Source organism: Rhinatrema bivittatum, chromosome 1, assembly GCF_901001135.1.
Source record: "Rhinatrema bivittatum chromosome 1, aRhiBiv1.1, whole genome shotgun sequence".
Classification (NCBI taxonomy): Eukaryota; Metazoa; Chordata; class Amphibia; order Gymnophiona; family Rhinatrematidae; genus Rhinatrema; species Rhinatrema bivittatum.
Genome location: NC_042615.1, coordinates 211,387,892 through 211,410,008, shown reverse-complemented (window position 1 = coordinate 211,410,008; position 22,117 = coordinate 211,387,892). Strand labels below are relative to the sequence as shown.

Sequence of the window (22,117 nt, the reverse complement as noted above, 5' to 3'; positions counted from 1 at the left end):
GGGGGGGATGAGCAGGGTCCCGGTCACCCCGATACCGCAATTCTGTCCCCTTCCTAAACAACTTCTCACTTGTGGCAACACAGTCCAGATAAAATCATCACACCAGAGTAAAACAGTAATTAACTCTTTTACTAGCATTGTGTAAGTAGACAGTAAATCCAACCAGAACATTAAATGGGAAAAGTACAGTGGTGAAATATAATATAAACTTGCAGTTTTCTTATTTTATATCAAGCAATGCAAAAATAACATTGGGTGTAGCCTGTTAACCAGGGCAACCGCCAGACTTATATGGATAGTAAAAAAAAATAAAAAAAAAATTGGGAATGCTAATAGAGAATGGTGGGGGGAGAGGCAGTGAAGTATACAACTTTCAAGAAGTGTCTTTTATAAAACTGCCCACCCAACAGGCAGGTAAAAAATATGGGCATAACAGCCTGTGTGCATGTATTTTTACCCACCTACCAGAGAGGCTTTGCAGGGGTGGAGTTAGGAAGGAGCCGTATTTTAAAACAGCCATGTATGCAAATATCAGCACATACATGCGCGGCAGGGCCCTGTGCACGCCAAGCGCATTTTTAAAAGGGCCCGGCCACGCGCGTAACTGCTGATATGCGCACAAGTGCTGTGCCCTTAAAAAGGGGCAGAGGCTGGACAGGACAGCGGCCACTGTCCTGGGGAAGTGAATGCTGGCAGCCAGCCGGCGCGCGCAAACTACTTCTGCTCCAGAGGAGCAGTAAGTAGTGAAACAAAAACAAATGGAAGTAGGTAGGAAGGGGTTAGGTGTCGGGGTGAAGAGGGGAAAGGAAAGGAAGGTTAGGCAGAGAGGTAAGGAAGTTCCCTCCCATTCCGCTCCTTAATTGGAGCGGAATGGGAGGGATCGGGGGAAGGCCTTAATCCGTCGCTGTGCGTAACTTAATAAAATCTCCCCCCGCACACGCGGCCCGCACATGCACACCTTTTAAAATCTACCCCCATGAGCGTACATTTTGCAGGAAAACTATCCACACATACAGTGGTGAGAAAAAATAAGTTTGTGAACCCCGGGTATAATAATGGGAATTACAAGTTTTTACCATGATACTCTTGTTTAATTCAAACCATTCTTTACTTATGCAATAGAAAGGGAATAACTGAAACACAAATTGAGACACAATTATGTACAAAATAGAAACAATAGGACTAATTCAGAATCAGAATGTGTCCCCTAGTTTCCTTTGTACAATTAAATGGCTAATGAGAATCAAATATTTAAATGACTGAGTAACAATTACCACCCTGAGTGTAAAACTGAGTTTGGTCTTTACCATAAACGTTAATGGGAACTCATCATGCTATGATCAAAAGACATTTCAGAGCACCTATCAAAAAAGTAGTTGATGCTGATCTGTTTGCACAGGGGTACAAGACTATTTCTAAACATTTGGGGCTCTGTCCATCCGCTGTAGAAAACAGTGAATCTACCCAGGGTGGTCATCCTGCCAAGATCTCCCCAACAGCAAACTGGAAAAACATCCACAAAGTCACAAATAACCCCTGACTAACGTTTAAAGATCTGCTGGACTCTTTCACTGCGGCTGATGTGAGTTTATGCCATCAACCATCAGGGAAAAAAACAGAATGGGAATGGTGTTCCAGGGAGGATAACTAGGAAGAAACCACTGCTCTCTAAAAAGAACACCTTGCCTCAGGTTCTCCAAAGAGCTTCTGGAATGATATTCTCTGGATAGATGAGTCAAAAATTGAAATTTTCATTCACAATAAAAATTTTGTTTGGTGAAAACCAAACACTGCTTCCCAAAATAAATATCTCATCCCGACTGTCAAGCATGGTAATGGAGGAATCATGTTGTGGGGCTGCCATCATTGATGGAACCATGAATTCAAGAATATCAGAAAATTCAAGAGGATAACGCCAGATCATCTATCCATGAGCCAAAGCTGAACCAAAAGTGGATCATGCAGCAAGACAATGAACCTAAACATTCATATAAATCTATTACATCATGGCTGAAGAAGAAATTTTGTGTTTTGGATTGCCCAAATCAGTCCTGACCTAAACTCGATTAAGATGTTGTGGCAAGACCTGAAGCAAACAATTTATGCAAGGAAGCCTTAAAATGTTACAGAGCTGAAACGGTTCTATATGGAAGTGTGGACCTAATTTCCTCCAGGGCAATGTATGAGACTGATCAACAGATACAGGAAACATTTAGTTAAAGTTATTGCTATTCAAGGAGGTGCTGAATGAAGGGTTCACATACTTTTCACACATGGATACTTATTGTTAATCTTCTTGAGGTAGATATTCTTAAATTAATGTCTAAGTAAGTTAGCTGGATAAGACTTATCTGGTTAACTTACAAGGGATATTCAGCAGCATGATTATGTTAAGGGTGCCATATAAAAAAAAAAAAAAGAAAAGCAAAATAATTATACTACTACCCGGGTGATCAGCCTTCTTGATAATTCAGATAATGCTGCTTGAACGTGCTTTGCTTTTGGACTTGGCTGTAGAAGCAGCCTTGCACTTTTCCACTAACGTCTGCAGTACACCGGACTGTTAAAGTCAGGGCCCAGCGAGGGTTTTCTGAATCCAATTCCCATTCCCCTCCACCCCCGCTGAAGTGGTGAGCAATGTTGCAGATCCATCAAAATCATAAAAGCTAATTGGGTAAGGGTAGTAATCCCATTGCCTTCTGTTAGAGATAGTAACTGCTGCTCCATCAGGAGCTACTAAACTTCATTTAGCTCCTGCAGCTGCCATTTCAATGGAAGCTCCCAGTCTAAGCTACATCATGTGTAATTTCACCATGAGAACTCAGAGTAGAACAAAAAATAGTGCAATAATTTTTAAATCAACTGGGTATGGAAACAAAGAGAACTGGGAAATATTGCATTTATCATTGTACACTAAAGCTGCAGTCCACCAATTCATAAGAAAAAAATACAGAGGTCAATATTCAAAAGGGTTTGTTTGGCTAAGTTCTGGATTTAGCTGGAAAAACTTGGGGTTTGAATGTGTTCCCTGCAAACGGATATATTTTATCCGGTTAAGTCATTAGCCAGCTAAAAAAAAATATGCAGGGCGTTCCAGGGGACCAAGCTTCAACTTAGCTGGGTGGCCAACTGGCTTCATATCTCCCAGCTAAAACTAAAATCTGGGAAATTGGAAGCTATTTAGTTTGCCAATAAATTTGATACATCCAAATTTCCTTCTCCTATTATTGCTGGTAATTGCATTCAGCTACGAAATGTTGTTACTATTTTGGGAATTAATACTGATTCCCAGCCTAATTTTGAACCACAAATCTCAAAGATAATTCAATCTTATTTTTTTCAATGATTTATTCAGCATTTAAGGCCCTTTTTGGGTACCGAAGATTTAACCTATTCACTCGTGAAAAATAGATTCGATTATTGAAACACATTGTATCACTGACTCTCTGCAGGTCCCTTATATCACCTACAATTAGTCTAAAATGCAGCTGCTAGACTTAGTTTTGGTAAAGGAAATATGATCATGTGACACCTCTTTTAAAAAGCCTTCTTTGGCTTTCCGTGTCTTTAAAAAACCAGTTTAAAATAGGATATCTCACGTTTAAAGTTCTCTGGTTTGGCCAGTCTTTCCTTGATTGACTGTTAATTCCTTACATACCTGGTTGCTGTCTTCGCTCTTCACAACAGGAGCTTTTGAAAGTTCCCAGTTTTAGAGAAATTAGGCTAGAAAAACTAAGGAAATGGACTTTGTATTTTTAGCTGCCTTCTTTTGGAATGCTCTGCCCCTTGCATTACGTTTCGAAAGGGACTAAAAGAAATATAAGGAGGGTATGAAAACATTTCTGTTCAGTATGGCCCTATGAAGAATAATTATGATTACTTTTCCCTTTTGGTGTGGTCCATGAAGTACATTTAATTTTTCCTTAGTTTTTAATTATTTTCTTTGTACATTTTGATTTTATACTGTTTAACAGATGTTATTGTCTATTTCAAGTTTTTATCTCTTATTTTTACTTGATGTTTATGTTTATTAGATGTGTGCCATTTAACATTTATGTTTTTCTGTTTAAGTTTATTCTTTTTTTAATATTGACTGCAATATTTTTATATTTATATTTAGATATTGCTTAGATATTGCTTGTTAAATATAATTTATTTTAATTGTACATCGCCAACAGATATCGTGATATTGTGAGAGGGGAGATATGTGACTTTTCTCTCTCAGGCCTTCTCATTTTCAATCCATTCCCATCTGGTTAAAATTTCTAGTGAAGGGTGCTCCATAAATTGGGAGAAGGTTACATAGTCATAATTGTTTTTATGTTTCATTTATGCTCCATTAAGCTCCTTTATGTTTCTTTATTAACTGTTTCAATGTAAGCCGCCTCGAAGCGACAGTTTTACTTCCTTGTACACCGGTGTGATATGTATATTTTACAGGAACGTCGGTTTATAAAAACTAAAAATAAATAAATAAATAAAGGTATTGGCCATCAAATTCCTCAGCAACAGTCAGGGTTTGTCTAGCTCAATTAGCGAAAAGAGAGAAAGAAAAAGAAGCCCAGGTTGGGGGATCATAAAATATGGGACGGACACTCTAGCACAGAGAAAGAAGCAGTGAAAACTGTGGTGATAACTGAAGTTAAGATGGTGGTTGTGGAAGCATTAGAGATGGAGTTGAAAAAACTCTTTGATATACTGGAGGAAGTATTGTTGGCCATTACAGACTGAGCGCTGATTCACAAATATTGAACAGAGTGTTGGATACACAGGACGACCTACAGAGTACGCAGATGGAGTTAAATGCGCTCAAAGAGGCTTAAATAAACAGGAGGAGTGCTGGAAGATCTGGAGAACAGATCTTGCTGCAATAATCTGCATTTCATTGGATTACCAGAATCGCTGGGGGAATGAGAACTGGCAGGTTTCTTAGAAACATGGCTGCCCCAGGAGCTGGGCCTTGCAAGCACGCATGGGAAGTTAAGCATTGAACAGGCCCATCGGCTAGGCCCCTGCAGAGAAAATGTGGACTGGCTGTGGGCCGTTAAGCCTGGTTGCTCGATTTTTCACATAAGCTCACTCAGTGCTGGAAAACAACTGAGTTACGGCAGGAAAAATATTTTTAAAGACTATTCAGTGAAACTGTCAGCTCAGCACCGTGATTTTGTACCAGTATGATCCAGGCTGTTGATGTTGGGCGTTCACTCAGTATTATTATATACAGCTAAATTACGATGGACAACTCCCAAAGGAGTGAAAAACAGACCTGTCTCGGCCACTAAGGTGCTATGAGAATCATAGCCCCTGTCCTCTCAAAGCTTCAAGAGAGTCTTTGCCACTAAGGAAATCGGAGGATATGCTTACAGAAGACCCTTGCCCCAATGATGGGCAAGGGCGTCCGAGGCTGATTTGCTGTCTGACCTGTACAGGGAGACCATCCAAGGCACCTTCCTGTTACAGGGGGATGCGAACAGATCTACATCCAGGCTCCCCCAGAAGTAGAATATCCGTTTCGCAATCCCCTGGCCAGGGACCACTCGTAAGGTCTGAAGGTTCGACTTAGTTTGTCCGCTACTATGTTCTCCGTTACGGTCAGGTACAAAGCCATGTGCACCATTCTCATGGGACAAAGCCCACGACCAGATCTGTACTGCTTCTTGACACAGGAGGTATGATCCCGTGCCTCACTGCTTGTTGACATGCCACATGGCTATATGGTTGTGGGTCTGGATCAGGACAATTTTGTTGGACAGCCAGTCTCTGAAAGCCCACAGTATGTACCTGATTGCCCGAAGCTCCAGGAAACTGATTTAACAGGCTCAGTCCGCTCAGGAATGCTCTTATCTACACGAGCTCCCCAACCCAGGGTAGATGCAGCCGTGGTTAGTACAATTTAAGTGGTGAGACTCCGAAAAGAGATCCCCTGTTCCAGATTATAAAATACACACCACCAGGATAATCAGTCCCGGAGAGACAGGGTGACCTGGTTGCAATCCTGGAGGCTCTGAGTGGCCTAGCGCCACTGCGACCTCAGAGTCCATTGGGCTCTGTGTATGTGTGAATGTGCCAAGGGAGTGATATGATAGATCGGTTATTCACTCGCTCAACTAATAGAAGAACTAGCGGGAATCTATTAAGTTAGCAAGTAGCTCATTTAAAACAAATCGAAGAAAATTCTTTTTCACTCAGCACATAGTTAAGCTCTAGAATTCATAGCCAGAGGATGTGGTTATAGCAGTTAGTGTAACTGGTTTTAAGAAAGGTCTGGATAAGTTCCTAGAAGAAAAATCCATAAAAGAATATTAATTAATAAGCAATAATAACTTGAGATCTTTATTTAATGTTGAGTACTTGCTAGGTACTTGTGACTTGGATTAGCCACTGTTGGAAACAGGATGCTGGGTTTGATGGACCCTTGGTTTGATTCAGTATGGCATGTCTTATGTTCTTATGAGTGTCGCATGCTAATGGAATAAAATAGTTTTCTCAGTAATGGAGGCAAAAAAATTGTAGAGGAGCCAGAGGGAAAATTGCACAAAGCTGTGCCACAGATGGAAGGTATGGACCAACTCTTGGCATGGCCAGTTTACATCAGCAGCCTGAATATGAGAGGGATGGCTATTTAGTCCTTTGACGTGGTCCCCTGAAAGTTTCAGATACCGAGGTCTGATGATGTCTACGGAAGTAGGGGCACTTTACGATATTAATATTTTTCTGCTAATAGATCATACCAAATGGAAACTTTGGGGTTGGTGGGATTTGCCCTTGTCATTAGCAGGGAGGATTAATCTTTTTAAAATAATGAAGTGGCTCTATGTCCTTCAAAATTTGCTGCTATATCTACAGCAGAAAGATTTGGAAGCTCTGGATACACTGCTGTTAAATTTTTTATGGCAGGTAAGGAAGCCACGTATCCTGCTGAGGTGTTTAAAGAGTGATTGGATAGAAGAGGGCATGGGGCTTCCAGATTTGGGGGTTTATAATTTGGAATGCTTACTGAGAATAGAGACTGGGTGCATGATAGATCCATATATGTCAATTTGATGGGGGGTGAAACATTAACGTTCCCTTTTGATCCGAAAAATGTTTTGCATGCTCCTTACAGAAAATTGCCAGGAGGGTGTGTTGTGGGAATGCGGGTAGTGATCCCATCTCGTGGGTTTTCGTGTACCTCTGGGCCCCGATACAGCCGCAGAGGAGCTCCGTCAAGCACCGAGGCAGGTGAGAGGTGACCCAGCATGGGCTGAAGATGGAAGGATGATGACCTCGACCACAGCCACACCAGTACACAGCAGAGAGAGACCCAAATAACGCAATGTTGGTCTCATGAGTGATCCTCCGACTACTCCAAGCCCTTTCAGACCTGTCGCACGGAGCAGCAACTGCGACAGAGCAGACAGTGGTCAGAGGATGAGGACATCAAAGACAAAGACTTGAAGTGAGACAAGACTCAGGATGCGTGAAGTGGAACATCACTCTGGATACGTGAAGTAAGATGAGACTTCGAAACATGAAGAGATGAAATCTGGATATGTGGAGTGAAGAGGAACTCTGGTCACTTATATGAAGAAACTCTGGAAGGCCATGAGTTGCTTGAAGATGACTTGGTCGGTACTGGACATCACTCGCCCTACACAACCTAGCCGGACTGGTCTCGGACCATGCAGGAGGTGCGCCCTACACAGCCGGGGTAGGCTGGTCACAGACCACGCTAGTGGTTCCCCACACAAGTTGGCAGAGCTCAGTCAGTACTGCACATCACATGCCCATATACTCAGCCAATGAAGACAGGTCACGGACCACGCTGGTGGTTCCCCACACAGGGAAGAAAGAAGATGAAGTGAAGACTCTGACGAAGCCTGTTCCAAAATGCACCCTGCACAGCTGATTAAGGCTAGACAGGGTCATGCCAGAATGGATAATAGAGTTCATTCGTGAAGTGGAGGCAGGGTGCAGATTCCAAGGATCCAGGCAAGGTTCAGGATTCGAGGGGATACCTCTACAATGAAGGTTAAAATAAAAAGCTGGAACCTTATGGAGACTTGAGCTGCCAGGACGAAGATCAACCGGATATAGAAGACATCAAGACGAGACATCTGGAGACCTTGAAAAGACGAGGACGTAGACGTAGCGTGAGGACATCACGAAGACACAGGATCCTACATAAAACGAAGTGCCTTGAGAAGCAGATGACAAGAAGTCCTAAGGAGGACTGGCTCCTTGCGAAGGCAAGGAAGGAATGAAGACAAGACCTTTTTATAGGCAGAAGAGGCGACTCCATTGATGACATCACTGGTGGACCTCCTCCCTCGCTGTTCCTTTAAAAATGGAAAGAAGAGCAGGCCTCGCCCCCTAGAAGGAAGCAGGAAGCAGTACAGAACTCTGGACAGCGGCCCTGCTGTGATGCTGAAGGCTGCAAAAGGGAGAACAGGCCCCAAGCAGGTCTGAGGACATCGTGGGCGGCTTCCTGCCGCTGAAGATGGAAGAAAGACGACTCCAGCTGCCAAGCGAGACCAGGGATGCAGGCCCTCTCCCGCAGAGGGACCGCAGGTAAGGTTGGCGACCTCTGGGTCACATGGGAGCACTATTGGCGGCCTCCTGGCCACAGGGAAAGTGGAAACACGGTCTCCTGGCCTCATAACAATGCCCAAGAGGTTCCTGCCACGAAAGAAAGGTGTCGGCGGCCTCCTGGCCACATTGCTGGCAGCAGCGCGGCTCCGGCCATGAAGGAAATACGTCGGCGGCCTCCAGACCACATGAAAGGCACAGCGCGGCTCCGGCCCGCACGGGAAGCATGGCGGCGGCTCCAGCCGTGATGGCAAACGTCGGCAGCCTCCGGGCTGCTGAAGGGAAAAAAGAAGGTGGAGATACTGCCAACAGGGCAGAATCGCAACAGGGTGGTCTAAATACAATTTGATATCTCCACTTAAATGGGCTTGGGTGTGATTGAATAGGATACTTAAGAGACCATCCATTAGCTCACAATTATTGCCAATTCAAGGAAACTTGGATTTCACTCCTGGTAATAATACAGCTGACTTTCAGAGATGGAAATTGAAGGATATAATACACTTTCACATGTGCTGGAAAAAGGAGGTAGAATTGTGTCATTTTAGAAGTTGAAAAATCAGAATGCTTTGACTAACAATAGTTCTTTTTCTTATGTTCAATTGAGACATTATGTTGCCTCGATGCCATTGAGCAACTTGGACTCATCTTTCTTAGAGTCATTGGAGAAAATTAAGCATAACGAGGTAAAAAAGCTTTCCTTATCAACAATATATAAAGGCTTATATAAATTTAGCACAGTGCCTGATTTGGAGATCCCTTGGGCTTGCTGGTTTCGAGATATTGGAACAATCTTAAATAGTGCTTCAAACATATCAAGGAGCTTTCCACCAACATGGATATAAGGGAGCTACAATGTAAATTTTTGAGAAGAGCCTATGTTTCCTAAGCTCGTGCCTTTCAAGCTAGTTTTTCTGATATGGAGCTGTGTATAAAGTGCAATTTGGAGGAAGGATCTTTGTTGTTCAGTTTTTGGACTTGCACACAAATTCAATCTTTCTGAACGAAAGTGGCCAGTTATATTTCAAAAGACTATAGCCTTGTGGTCACACCTGAGGCAATGCTGTTCTGAACAGCTTCTCCTGCGTTTTTTTTAAGAGCAAGGGAGATGGTTTGTTTACTAGAAAGGCTTGTGTTCTGGGTAAAAAATCTATTCTTTTAAATTGGAGGGACGACAACTCTCCTTCTTTCTGGCAATGGCAAAATGTGTTGCATATGATATGAAGCAAATGGAAAATATGGTCTCTAGTGTGATGTTTAAGCGTTCATGGTTACTTAGGAAAAGTACATCCAGACTCTACCTCCAAGAGTGAGGAGCAAAATTTTAAACAGTGGCTCTTAGTTTATTTTTGAGAGCACTGGGCCCTTTCCCAGAATCTTCTGGACTGGACTGGACTGAAGTGGAGGACATTGACAAGGGATATTAGGAGGGTTGAGCCATGGAGATCAGTTTGAGGTTAGAGATGGCATTTAATGAGAAGTGTTTTAGGAAGATCTGAGCTGTGTTTAGCCTACATGATTAGCTAATATGTCTTAAGGTATGGGAATGTGTCCTGTGAGAAGGGTGATTTCGAGCTGAACTGACTCATAGGTTTCAGAGAAGGGAGATGGGAGGGAGGTGGGGGAAGGAGGGAGGGATAAAAACTGGCAAAATTGATTGTATGATGTACAGATATATTTGGGGTACATAAGAAATCTTGTACTTTGAAGGTTTACATGTATGGTGTCATGTTTGCTAATGAACAGTTTAAACATAATTGTACATCACCTTGGGTTTTCTTTTATGGGAAGAAAGGTATTTCATCAAATGCAATAAATTAACTATTAATGCTACCTAGCTATGGGGGTTATTTTGTAAGCCTATCACACGCGAAAAGGGACTTTTCTTTTTGTGTGCGATAGCTTGCTCGGGGCGGAGTCGGGACCGGAAGGGGAGGAGTCGGGGCGGTAACTTTGCTGGCGGCGATAAGGTAAGACCTGTTATCACCACCGGTGGCGCTATTGGGTGCGAAAGCCGGCAGCGAGCTTAGTGAATCCTGTGGTGGTGGGGGCCCCCCCCCTTCACCACAGGATTCACTAAGCTGTACAATATAGGAAAATCCAGGCCTAAGTTAGGCCAAATAAGCCTGACCATCAGGAAAGCAGTCCTAAAGTTTTCTGGGTAAGTGTACCCGGATTTCTTTAACCTTAACTGGTACATTCAGAATATAATCAAATAATGGGGCACAACCGCAATCGCCCCCCAACAAAAAAGGCAACCTTCTGGGCCAAGGAGTCCGATCCTCCATCCCCCAAAATAACTAAAAATAGGTCGGACCACAGCATCCAATTCCGCACCCTCATCCCAAAAGAAGGGAACAAGTTGCATGCCAAAGCTGACCGAAACCTCCCCTCCCCCCCTATGGATCTCCCAATTTTTAAAGTTGTTTTTCTCTTCCATACAAATGAGTAATTTTCAGATCCTCTCTCTACATGCTATAGGAATAGGCAGCCAGTTGTTTTCTCAGTTATCACCAATGCAATAGGTAAAGGTAACTACCTATCAAATATCTAAGACTTTGCCTGAGCCTCTTCTACCCCAAGATCCAAGACAGAGGCTTTTGACTCACTGTACCTCATTACTGTTTCCCAAATTGTGGAAAAATAAATTTCAAACATACCTGATCTTCCGGAGTCTTTTGTGGAAGTGTAAGACGAGAGCTCGCCATTCCCTGTACTCAAGGTGTCTAAAATTATAGACGCCATCAGCTTTTTCACGGCATACATTCCTTGCATGAGATTAGTCATGTACATATCCCTCACTTTAGGGGATTCTGTACCAGTTATCCCATCATGGTGTTGAACCTTCACAAACAAAATGTCAGAGAAAGATAATTATTTGGAGAGGGGGAGCAACATTCTAAGCTCATTGGCCTAACTAGTAAAAGCTGCACTATGATGTTAACTGTGACATCTCAGGTGTCATGTCATGGATGCTGATCTTAGTGGGGGCAATTTTCAAAGGGATTTCCATGGGTAAACTGCAGAAAACCTTCCTATGCAAATTACCTCTCCTATGCTCTCTCTCAAATTTGCCCAGAGTTTTGCCCATGGGCAGTCCTTCCTTACTGCAGGATGAGGTTAGGTAAATGGTAGGGTGGCAAGTTTCTGTTTTCCAATATTTTCAAAACAGGCATTTTGCCGTTGCCCCTGATAGGCAGCTGTTTCTTCTGTGGAGACCTGTGGGCTTTGAGAAAGTTTATTTAGGAAAAGATCACTTTCAGGGTTACTTTCTTATTTGTATAAAGACACTGAAGCAGAAGCTCCAGGCTCTGGCTCGTTGCCATCTGCAGCAGTGGGAAGAGGTTTGGGGTCCCCAGGATCTAAAAGATGTTTGGGCTGCGATTCGGAAATATACCTTTCAGTGTTCAACTCCTTGGGTTTGGTAAGCACTTCAGTGCAGATCTCGTTTAGGGCATACCTCATTCCATATAAACCGAATAAATGGGATATCCATCTATTTCTCCGCTACGCTGGTAGGAGGAGTGTGGTCAAGGAGGCTCCTTCCTTCCATTTGAGGTGGGAGGTGCCCTTTGATCTAGGCTGCCTGTAAAGTTGTGCATTGATGTATCTCTAAGATTGTTAATGTGGATATCCCTCTTACAATTGCTGAGTTTTTGTTGGGGGAGGGTTTCCCCAGATATTTTTCTGAAGAATCGATGTTGTTTAATCCACAAGTTTGCTATTGGCAGCATGAAGTGTGTTAGTGAGATGTTGGAAAACACCAAGACCTCCTACTGGAGTGAATGGGTGAGCAGAGTGTGAGATATTGCTTGTATGGAAAAATGACTTGAGAGTTACAGGATAAAATCAGAGATTTTCTGATATTTGGGCCCCTTTTCCAGCTTGGATGGACTCATAGATGGTATCTTTTATTTTGTTGTTTTTCCTGGTTGTGGTTAGGATCTTTTAGTCTGGGATTGTTTCAATACTGGCTAATGCCTGCTCTTTTTCTGTGTGGACTCTTTCTCTGTATTGGTCTATCGCCTTGAACAATAGGGGTGGGAAAGGTTTTGTTTGGTTTCTCTTTTCTTTTCTTCTCTTTTCTGTGGGGCATAAAGAGAAGCTCAGAGCCACCTTTTAGTGCCTTCGCAACAGGTCTCCTGCTCGTTCTGCAGTGCTGGTTGCTACAGTGTGTTGCCTTGCTCCTGGTTTGTTTCTGTGCGATCCTGCCCTGCCTTGTTCCAGCCTTGCCCTCTCCTGTCTGTTCTGTTGTGCTCTCCCCCCCCGGCCTGAATTCTCACTGCCTTGACCACAGCTGGGACCTTGACTCTGCTTTACTCTCTGCCAGCCCCGACCTCAGCCCGGCCTCCAACCTTGTGTATTTCTGCCTTCCTTGTACCTAGCCTGGAAAGCCCTGCTGGTCACCAGAACCTGTGCGCAAATCCCAAGAGGGAGGCGGCTGGTCAGAGAAGGGGATGGAACAGCTCCCCTATGAAGAAAGGCTGAAGAGGTTAGGGCTGTTCAGCTTGGAGAAGAGACAGCTGTGGGGGGATATGATAGAGGTCTTTCAGATCATGAGAGGTCTTGAACGAGTAGATGTGACTCGGTTATTTACACTTTCGAATAATAGAAGGACTAGGGGGCACTCCATGAAGTTAGCAAGTAGCACATTTAAGACTAATCGGAGAAAATTCTTTTTCACTCAACGCACAATAAAGCTCTGGAATTTGTTGCCAGAGGATGTGGTTAGTGCAGTTAGTGTAGCTGGGTTAAAAAAAGGTTTGGATAAGTTCTTGGAGGAGAAGTCCATTAACGGTTATTAATCAATTTTACTTAGGGAATAGCCACTGCTATTAATTGCATCAGTAGCATGGGTTCTTCTTAGTGTTTGTGTAATTGCCAGGTTCTTGTGGCCTGGTTTTGGCCTCTGTTGGAAACAGGATGCTGGGCTTGATGAACCCTTGGTCTGACCCAGCATGGCAATTTCTTATGTTCTTAAGATCTGGTCTTGTGGCACGTCAGCTGCCAACTGTTAAGGCCTATCTGGTGCAAGATAGGCTGTATAAACTTAACAGCTGCCCAAGGGCTCACTACCCCCAATTTGTGACATATATTCAATAGTGCAGCTGCATTATTGAATATAGTCGGCTAACTATAGCTGGCTAACTTTAGGACAAGTCTTTGGCCCAACCATTATAGTAGATCTCACTCTCTGGAACGCCTGTGCAGAGGAAATCAGATCAGAAAACCACTTCCCGTGTTTCAGATAGCTCCTTCGGGCCCAGCTTTTTACATTAGCTTTCCTGGCCTGATATTTATTGAGGTCCATATTCAAATGCCATATAGATGGATAACATAATAGTTATCCGTCTAAATGGCTTACCCAGGTATATTGAGCAGTTATTCAGCTAAATTCTAGCCAAATATCTAAATTACATGGCTAGAATTTAGCTGGATATGTTGGAGGCGTACAGGGCGGGCAGGAGGCCTTCCAAGGAGGAATAGAGTTAGTTACATAAGTTAACCAGCTAACCCCAATATTCAGAGTTAGTCGGTTAACTTATGTGGCTAACTCTGGTCGGTCTGTAGGGTTTTCCTAAATTCAATGGCATAACCATGCCACTGAATATACCCTGCTAATTAGCCGGACATGATCCTGGCTAAATAGCACACTCGTTCAGTGGCTGAATACTGCCTCCATTAATTTTACCTATAACATATTTGCCACTTTCACCATGTAGATTACTGTATTATTTTATTGTAATGTTTTATCTAATATTGCTATCTGACCTATCTCTGGTGCACATCCTTTGTGCAATTGTTCTCTGTTTACTGTGTATGCATGTTGTTACCTGCTGAGATTAGCAGATCAGTGGGCTATAAATCGATGAAATAAATAAACAAACAAACAAACTTAGCTGGCTAACTCAACTTCACCCAGTTACACCCCTGAAATGCCCCAAATTAGCCAGTTATCTTATTAGCCAGCTACAATTTAGCCGGATAGGTGCCCAAATATTCATTTTGCCAGCTAACTTCTGAGTTAGCCAGCTAAATACTTTCAATTAGGACTTCAATATGTACACACACACACACACAAAGGTGTATTACTAAAAACAAAAAACATTACTCATAATATTGCAGAAACTTGGGGCTAACCCCATGACTCATGTGCTGCAAAGGGTGTGGAGGTGGTGGGAATACAGGTCCAGATGTTCCATCCAGCAGAGCTTGTTGGACCTGGGTGTGCTGCAGATGTGGCGCACACAGCACCAGGAAGTGAAGAAAGATGGCTGCCCCTACAGTGGCTGCCTACAGTAGCTGCCCCTACAGTGGCTGCCTCTACAGTGGCTGCCTCTACAGTGGCAGTAAACTGCCAGAGGCTGCACACCTCTCCAGCCAGCCAAGAGGGTTCCTCTGCCTATTAAGCAAGACCATTTAGGAAGGAACAGGGAGCAGCAGAAACTGCTGAGGACACAAAGGTTGAAAATTTAAACAAAATTAAATAGTACAGATATTTGAAACAAAATCCCCAAGGCAACTAAATCCAGATGGCAGTATTTGGACTAGGCAATGGCTTGTTTCAAGATGAATCTGGGCTATAACCCTTATTACTACAATTCCTGAGACAATTTTCTCTCAGTTTGAACTGAAGCCTTATTCCAAGTGACTATTCCGTGCTATGTACGGCAAGACAGAAAATCATAAAGTACCCAGAGATGCACTTAGAGACCAGGAAAATATGGCAGAAATATACAGAAATAATCCCAGTTATCCGAGGTGCTCCTGGACTGATCAAAACATTTTCAAGTGCATCTCAATATGCTGCCTATGTACATTATACAGCTTACAAACTTCAGAAGGAAGCTCTCTTTTGCAAGTATTAAGAAGGTCATTAGCAATACACCTGAGAGACTGAGAGCATATTAGACAAACCTTGACTCATGAGCACGGCTCATCATTCCTGTCATGGTATACACAAAACAGACCCATTTGGAGCCATTAAACAGGAGGAGAACCAAGACCTAATGATAAGTCCCGCGCTATCCAAACCATCTCCAGCAGAAAACCCTGACCAGGATTTAGAAGTCTGCAGGCCATCCTTGAAGACTCCTCCCCATTGAGCTGGGTCTGGATTGGTCAGCAGTGCAGCACTTGTGGCATTTTAGTTGGGAGTTTTGAAGAGGAAGCCGGAAAGTGTTGGAGGTGGATCCCAATTTAGGCCCCATGGTCTGGCACCAGGGGAAGAGACTCTGCCCTTGCCAGCATCTCCACAGGTCTGGAAGGCATTGTCTGGGGAAGTGAAGAGTTAAGAGCACTCTTTCTGTTTTGGGGATTATATATTTTTTGAGATCCTGACCCTGACTGAGGGGGATTTCCCCTCTGCCTTGGAAGGTCAGGAAGGTGCTGAGACTCTCTCCATCCAGTTAAAGAAGGAACAGCAGTATCCAGTTTGAGAAGAGAGAAGTTTTCTCAAGATTTTATTCTTGTTTTTGGGAGGAATTCTTTTGGCCACCAAATTCCTGACCACTTAGAAGTGGAGTGGATTTTTTTTGGATTTTGAACTTCCTTTTTGAGTTGCCATCCAAAGGGACACTGACTCAGCTATTAACACTGAGAAAAGAGGCACTTTGGACTGTTTATTTTTGTATGAAGATTATCTGGAGAATTTCTGTTCTGAGTTCGATTTTATAGTATTCTTGGATGCGGTAAAACTTTTGTTGAACTCCCAATCAGAGTGTCCAGCATCATTCTTCGGTATCAGAGGGGTCCGAAAGTAAGGACATCCCAGGTGAGAGTACATTTGTGAGAGCGACAAAGAGACTGGACATTGCGTAACTGGGTCCCCAACTCCTGTAAGGCCAGGGCCTCGGAGGTTTATCCTCCTCCCCCCTCAGAAGAACCTCGGCATCCTGGTGGCCTACTGTGACTGGATCAGCGTAAGCTGGAGAAGAGAGGAGAACCGGGAATAAGACCGGCCCCAGAGACAACCGTGTGCCCCTGCATCCCGTGAAGTCCCCAAAAAGGAGGTTATAATAGATTTTATAGAATATACTTCAAATGTGAACTACCTCCATTAAAAAACATATATATACAATATCTTTTAAAAGAAAAAAATGTTACCTCAGATACTGCCCATCGAAGGCTTCGAAGCTGTTGCAGGGCCCACACTTTACATACCGAGCCAGATGGGAAAAGCAGAACGTACTGAGTGAATGCAGACTCCCCGGCATACAGGAGGGAACTTGCTCTTCGGGCCACTCCTTTCAACACGTTGCGGGAAGCATAGAAACCGGTCCAGGCCTGGAATGGATCTGAAAGGAATTTTAGCAAGCATTAGGCGTCACTGAAACTCGCTCGTACGATACATTTTATATTTGTATGCATACACGTGTGTATAAATGTACAATAAGAAAGTAACCTTCCAAGGCATTTTCGTGGGTAAAAGAGTGCTCTGCCCGTGGTAATGGAACATCATACAATGGCCCGCTCTATATGTGCGTAAGTTTCCTCACAGTGAGCAGAGGCACCTCCCAGTGGCGAGGCTGCGGACGATTTTCCACTTACGCACACACTTTTGCATTTTCAAAAAGCACGCATGAAAATGTTCTCAGAAAATCTGCGCACAGATTAGCAAATGTAATTGTGTATAGGTAGCTTTGGTGACATCATTTTCAAAAAGAAAGCATGCATGTACGTTCCCTTTGAGAATTGGTGTAACTTATATGCACCTATTTAATGTAAAATGTATGCAAGCAGTTAAAAAAAAATTACCCCCTAAGACGGGTAATTTTCAAAGCCATTTACCACAAGTAAATTTTCACCTTTGTGAAAATTGTCCACACTATGGGGCCGATGCAATATCATGAGCACAAAAAACGTGCGTCCAATTTGGAGGCACATTTTTTGAATGCCTACACATCCCCTTTCTTGGGCGCTAGATCTAATAGTCTAATGAGCTGGCACACTAAAAGGGACGCGCAATGGATAATTTGCGCGTCCCTAGCACGTCCATGTCATCGAGCACCCAGGAGTAGGGGCTGTGCGCAGGATAGGAAAACGGACGCTCAATTTTATGTGCGTCCATTTTCCTAACTGGTGTACGGCCACGGGTGAGGAAAAAGGATGCTCGTAAATTGAGCGTCCCTTGTCCTAACCTGGCCGCTGTCAAGCATTTTTTTTTTTTTTGTTCTTTTGGTTTTTTTTTTTTAGTTGCAGCTTTCTGTGGTTCCTCCTGCTTAGTGTTGCAACAATATTAAATAGGAAGAACCACATAAAAATCTGTATTTTTTGCTCTTCTGAGCACGACTTGGGGTGCCTCAAAACTTAACGCCAGCTCTGGGCTGGCTTTAAATTTTTGAGCGCTAAAATGTGCATGTAAGGCACATATTATCTTTTTTAGATTGGGGGTACTTGCTAACAGCCTCATCAACATGCATTTGCATGTGATGAGAGCTATTAGTTTTGTGGGGGAATGGACGCGCTGATCCCCTTATATCATAAGGGGTTGTAGACACGCATCCAACCACAGGTGCACTGTATTGCACCGGCCCCTATATGTGGGTGAAAGTATGTGCGTAAGCGTGTACTATTACCCACAACGGGGGGAGGTGTTCTCGGGGGAAGGGTTTGGAATTAAGGGCACATACTTTTGAAAATTCTATAATATGCGGGTATTTTGAATCAGAAAAATGAACCGCAGAAAACAGCAGCTGTAAATGCGTGCGGGTGATTTTCTTAGGCAAATTTCAAGGTGAAAGCACACATGTACTTCCACTTTGAAAATGAGTGCAAAGAACATGGGTAAAATGTACCCATAAACTTTGCAGATCTGCGGCCACTCTGAAAATTACCCCCTAAATCTTTGAAGAGAAAAAAAACAAAGTTGACAGAAATAAAAAAAAAATAAAAAAATAAAAAAAAGGTACTGCCATGATAGTGAAATGCTTGCAGGCAGCATGGAATGTGTTTAAAAATAGCATATTAGAGGCTCAGAGAAAACATATCCTACCAATCAAAAAGACATTGAGGCAGGACTTCCCAAACTGTGGGGTTACAAAGCTTTCAACTGGGATCACAATTATCTCACATGGCAGAACTCTTTAGGTGCCAGAGTAACAGCATTAGTAGAGGAGGTCAGAATGGGGTCTGTGTGCCGGCACTCACTCGCCGCAGGCCCTGCAGTGGCACTGCACTTTCATGAGCTTCTCTGGAAACAAGAAGCAAGGAGGGATCGGGGCCCACTGCAGGGCCTTTAAGCTTGCACTGGTTCACAGGCTCCGCGCTGACTTTCATTATTTAACGCCACAGCTACATGCAGACTGTACTGTATCGGCCTGTAATTTAGCCCGTTTTCAGCTGTATCCAGTTACATTTTCAGCTGTGCGTGGCCAGATAACTTTGAGCTTAACCAGCTATATGGTTTAAAAAAAAAAAAAAAGTCTCACATAGGCTTGTTGTCTGAATCACAGTTCCCACTTCCAAAGTGACCACAAAAGGCCCTGCCAGGCTAAGCCCCACCCCCTCAAACCCCTCAAGAACAAAATAAACACCCCCTACTCAACTAAACAAAATATCTAAATAATACGCCCTCCTCTACTTTTCTTTCCATCCTCCCCAGCCCTAAATCCTCCCAGTCACCCAGTGCCTTAGCAAAGGCTGATCTGACCCCAGGACTGTGGTAAGCTTGCACCACGATCGCAGCCGCTTCCAACGTTGCTGTGACAGACTGGCAGCATAAGGTGAGCCCAGAGCCAGATCAGCTTTGCTAAGATACCGGGCTGGTGAGAGGTTTAGAGTCGGGGAGCAGAGAGGAAGGGGTATTAGTGAGATATTTTGCCAAATTGGGTAGAAGGTGGGAGAGAAGCCACAAGAAGACCCCTTAATTTAAATTTGTACTTGAAGGTGGTATTGGTTTGTTTGGTTTTTTTTGGGGGGGGAGGGGGGGGGAATTCGGCACAGCAAGTCCTTTTTTGTTTACTTTGGGTATGGGGGCTGTGATTTGGTCAACAGACCCATGTGAGACTATTTTTTTTTTTTTTTAACCCCATGCCACATAACAGACTATATATTGTTTTGAAGATGGTTATTCAAACATAGCTAGTTATGTTTAAAAGGTATCTGGCTAAAATTAGCTGGATAACTTTAAATCGTGGTTATTTATCCTGCTGAATATCCTCGATAACTTTATCTAGCTAACGTAGAGGGTCATTTATCAAAATGCACGATAACGACGTAAAGCGCGTGATAAATACCACATCGCGAAATGTGTATGCAAATATAAAATTTGTAGTCGACTTGGAGGAGTTTGGGCGGAGTAAATGGAAATAAGGGCTGGTCAACGTTGCTTGTGATAATGTAATGCACACTATTGTAGGATTTAATCCCGGAAATAACGACAGTTTTTTCCTGTGGTTATGGGATTTATCGCAAATCACGGTTCAAGAGAGGGGAGAGGAGAGAGGGTAAAGGGGGGAGGAGCAGGGAGGAGAGAGAGAGAGAGAGCGCCTTGTATTTGAACTTTTTATACCACTGTAAGAGAGGGCAATTTTACATGCACGGTCATATGTAAGAACAGAACAATTACCACATGTGAAGATTTAATGTGATTTGGAGGGATGAAAGGTAAAAGAAAAGTAGATTTGTACCATGTCCTCTCTACTTAGCTTGATGCTCTCTCTACCTAGCTGCAATCAAGGTAGGTAGAGAGAACATGGTACAAATCTATACTTCTTTTACCTTTCATCACTCCAAATCACATTAAATCTTCATTTGTGGTAACTGCTCTGTTCATACGTATGACTGAGCATGTAAAATTGCCCCCTTCAGAACTCACGCTACCCCACAAACATTACCCCGAGTTACTAGTGGCCCCTCTTACAGTAATACAGTTTTTTTGTGAGTCTCTAGAGAATCTCTCTCTCCAGCGTGCAATGGACTTCTCAGCTTGTGATATGAAAATAACGTGGGTGCGATAAATTTACTACTATGTGGTATCAGAAAAATTATCCTAAGCACGCCCCCCCTTTTTTTTTTTTTTTTTTTTAGCACGGACACTGTTTTTGCTCTATTTATAGCAAAATGATGAATCCAGGCCTTAGCTGAACAAGTAAGCCATTTTAGGGGTTTTTGAATATTTGCTCCAGAAAGATCCAAAATTAGTCAATATGCTTTAATGGCAGTTTGAAAAAGACACTGCATCATGTGAAAGGGGCAAAGGCCAAGTGGCAGCATTTTGTAAAATGGTGGCTGCCAAGCCCGGAGATTAGGGGGTGCTCCAGGCTCCCACTGGACCACCAGGGTTAATTTTTTCAGTAATGGGGGGGGGGGGGGGGTGGCGGAGGGGTCCGGAGGGTGGGGATCTCAGCCTCTGGGGCCCGGAATTCTTGACTGAAGGGAAGAGGTAGCTGGTTAATGAGTGGCGTCTGGCACCAATTTATAAAATGTATTTTTTTACATTTTGATAACAGGCCACTTCCAGGGGCAATGGAAGGAGGGGACGGGGGCCTATGGGACCCTGAGGGAGGGGGATTACTCAAGGCCACTGGCCCTTTAAGACAGGGTCCTGAGAGCACTGGGACATGTGTTAATGTCCCAATGCTCCCGGGGGGAGTTAGTAACAACTCTTGAGTTGTAGCTAACTTGAAATCAAATAATGTGGCTTGTGATTTTTTTTTCCGCAAGCTGCACAATCTGATTTGCATCATTTAAGGTACAGCAGACATCTGTATACTAATCAGTTAATTTAAATATGCACGGGGCCAGGGCCACATTAATACCTCACATTATTTCTGCATTAGGCCATTTACCATGCAAAAAAAAAAAGCATTAATCATGCGGTAAATGGCTTGAGGCAGCTTAGTGAATAAGCCCCTTTTTAAGCCCTCTGGGGATAAAAATCTGTTCTGAAGTGCCTGAAAAGTGGAATTTAAATCAAATAAATAAATATTCAAGATCTGGCACCGCCTGGATTTATATGATGAATACTTTTTTACTGATTGTATACTCTATTGATTACCTCCGTACATTTAGCTGACATTTCAATAAAACTATTTATATGATAACGCAGAGATTTTTCTGCTGAGTGGTAATGGTCAAACTGAAGCCCATCATTAGCCTATGAGTCATCTGGGTTGCATTTTCCCATGCACACTTAGCAGTGTTGAAACTCATCTGTCAGCTTATTGCCACTCGCTCAGTGTTGTGAATCCTTGTTTCACCATCTGTCTTCACTTTAAATAATTTTTGATTATTGCATTATTTTGCCACTGTACTGTTTCCTCCCGTTTCCTAAATTACTTATGAATATTTTGAACTACATGAGTTCTTTCTCAGAGGATAAATTTTCAAAACCAGTTCCACAGGCAAAACAGCGCGTGACCCATGGAAAAGGGATTTCAGAAAGCTGCTTGCTGTTTATGTGCATAGAAGTACACATGTAGGACCTACATGCACATACCTCTACATGCAGTAGGGGGCAGGGTTGGGAAAGGGTTTGCATTTACAGGCAAGCATTTTCGCAAGTATACGCATAACTACTCATGGAAAAAACTACCCACACAAATTA

General features: G+C 43.2%; 1 protein-coding gene across 2 annotated transcripts in view; it reads right to left on the bottom strand.

Moving 5' to 3' along the window:
- Positions 1-22,117, bottom strand: part of MAN2B2 (mannosidase alpha class 2B member 2) — a 143,338-nt gene that overhangs the window by 68,706 nt on the left and 52,515 nt on the right. For both annotated transcript variants that reach the window (XM_029591516.1, XM_029591527.1), the window contains exons 8-9: positions 16,675-16,865; positions 11,229-11,412 (exon numbers count right to left, since the gene is read on the bottom strand). In XM_029591516.1, the coding sequence (XP_029447376.1) occupies positions 11,229-11,412; positions 16,675-16,865 (375 nt within the window). The remainder of the gene's footprint in view (positions 1-11,228; positions 11,413-16,674; positions 16,866-22,117) is intronic.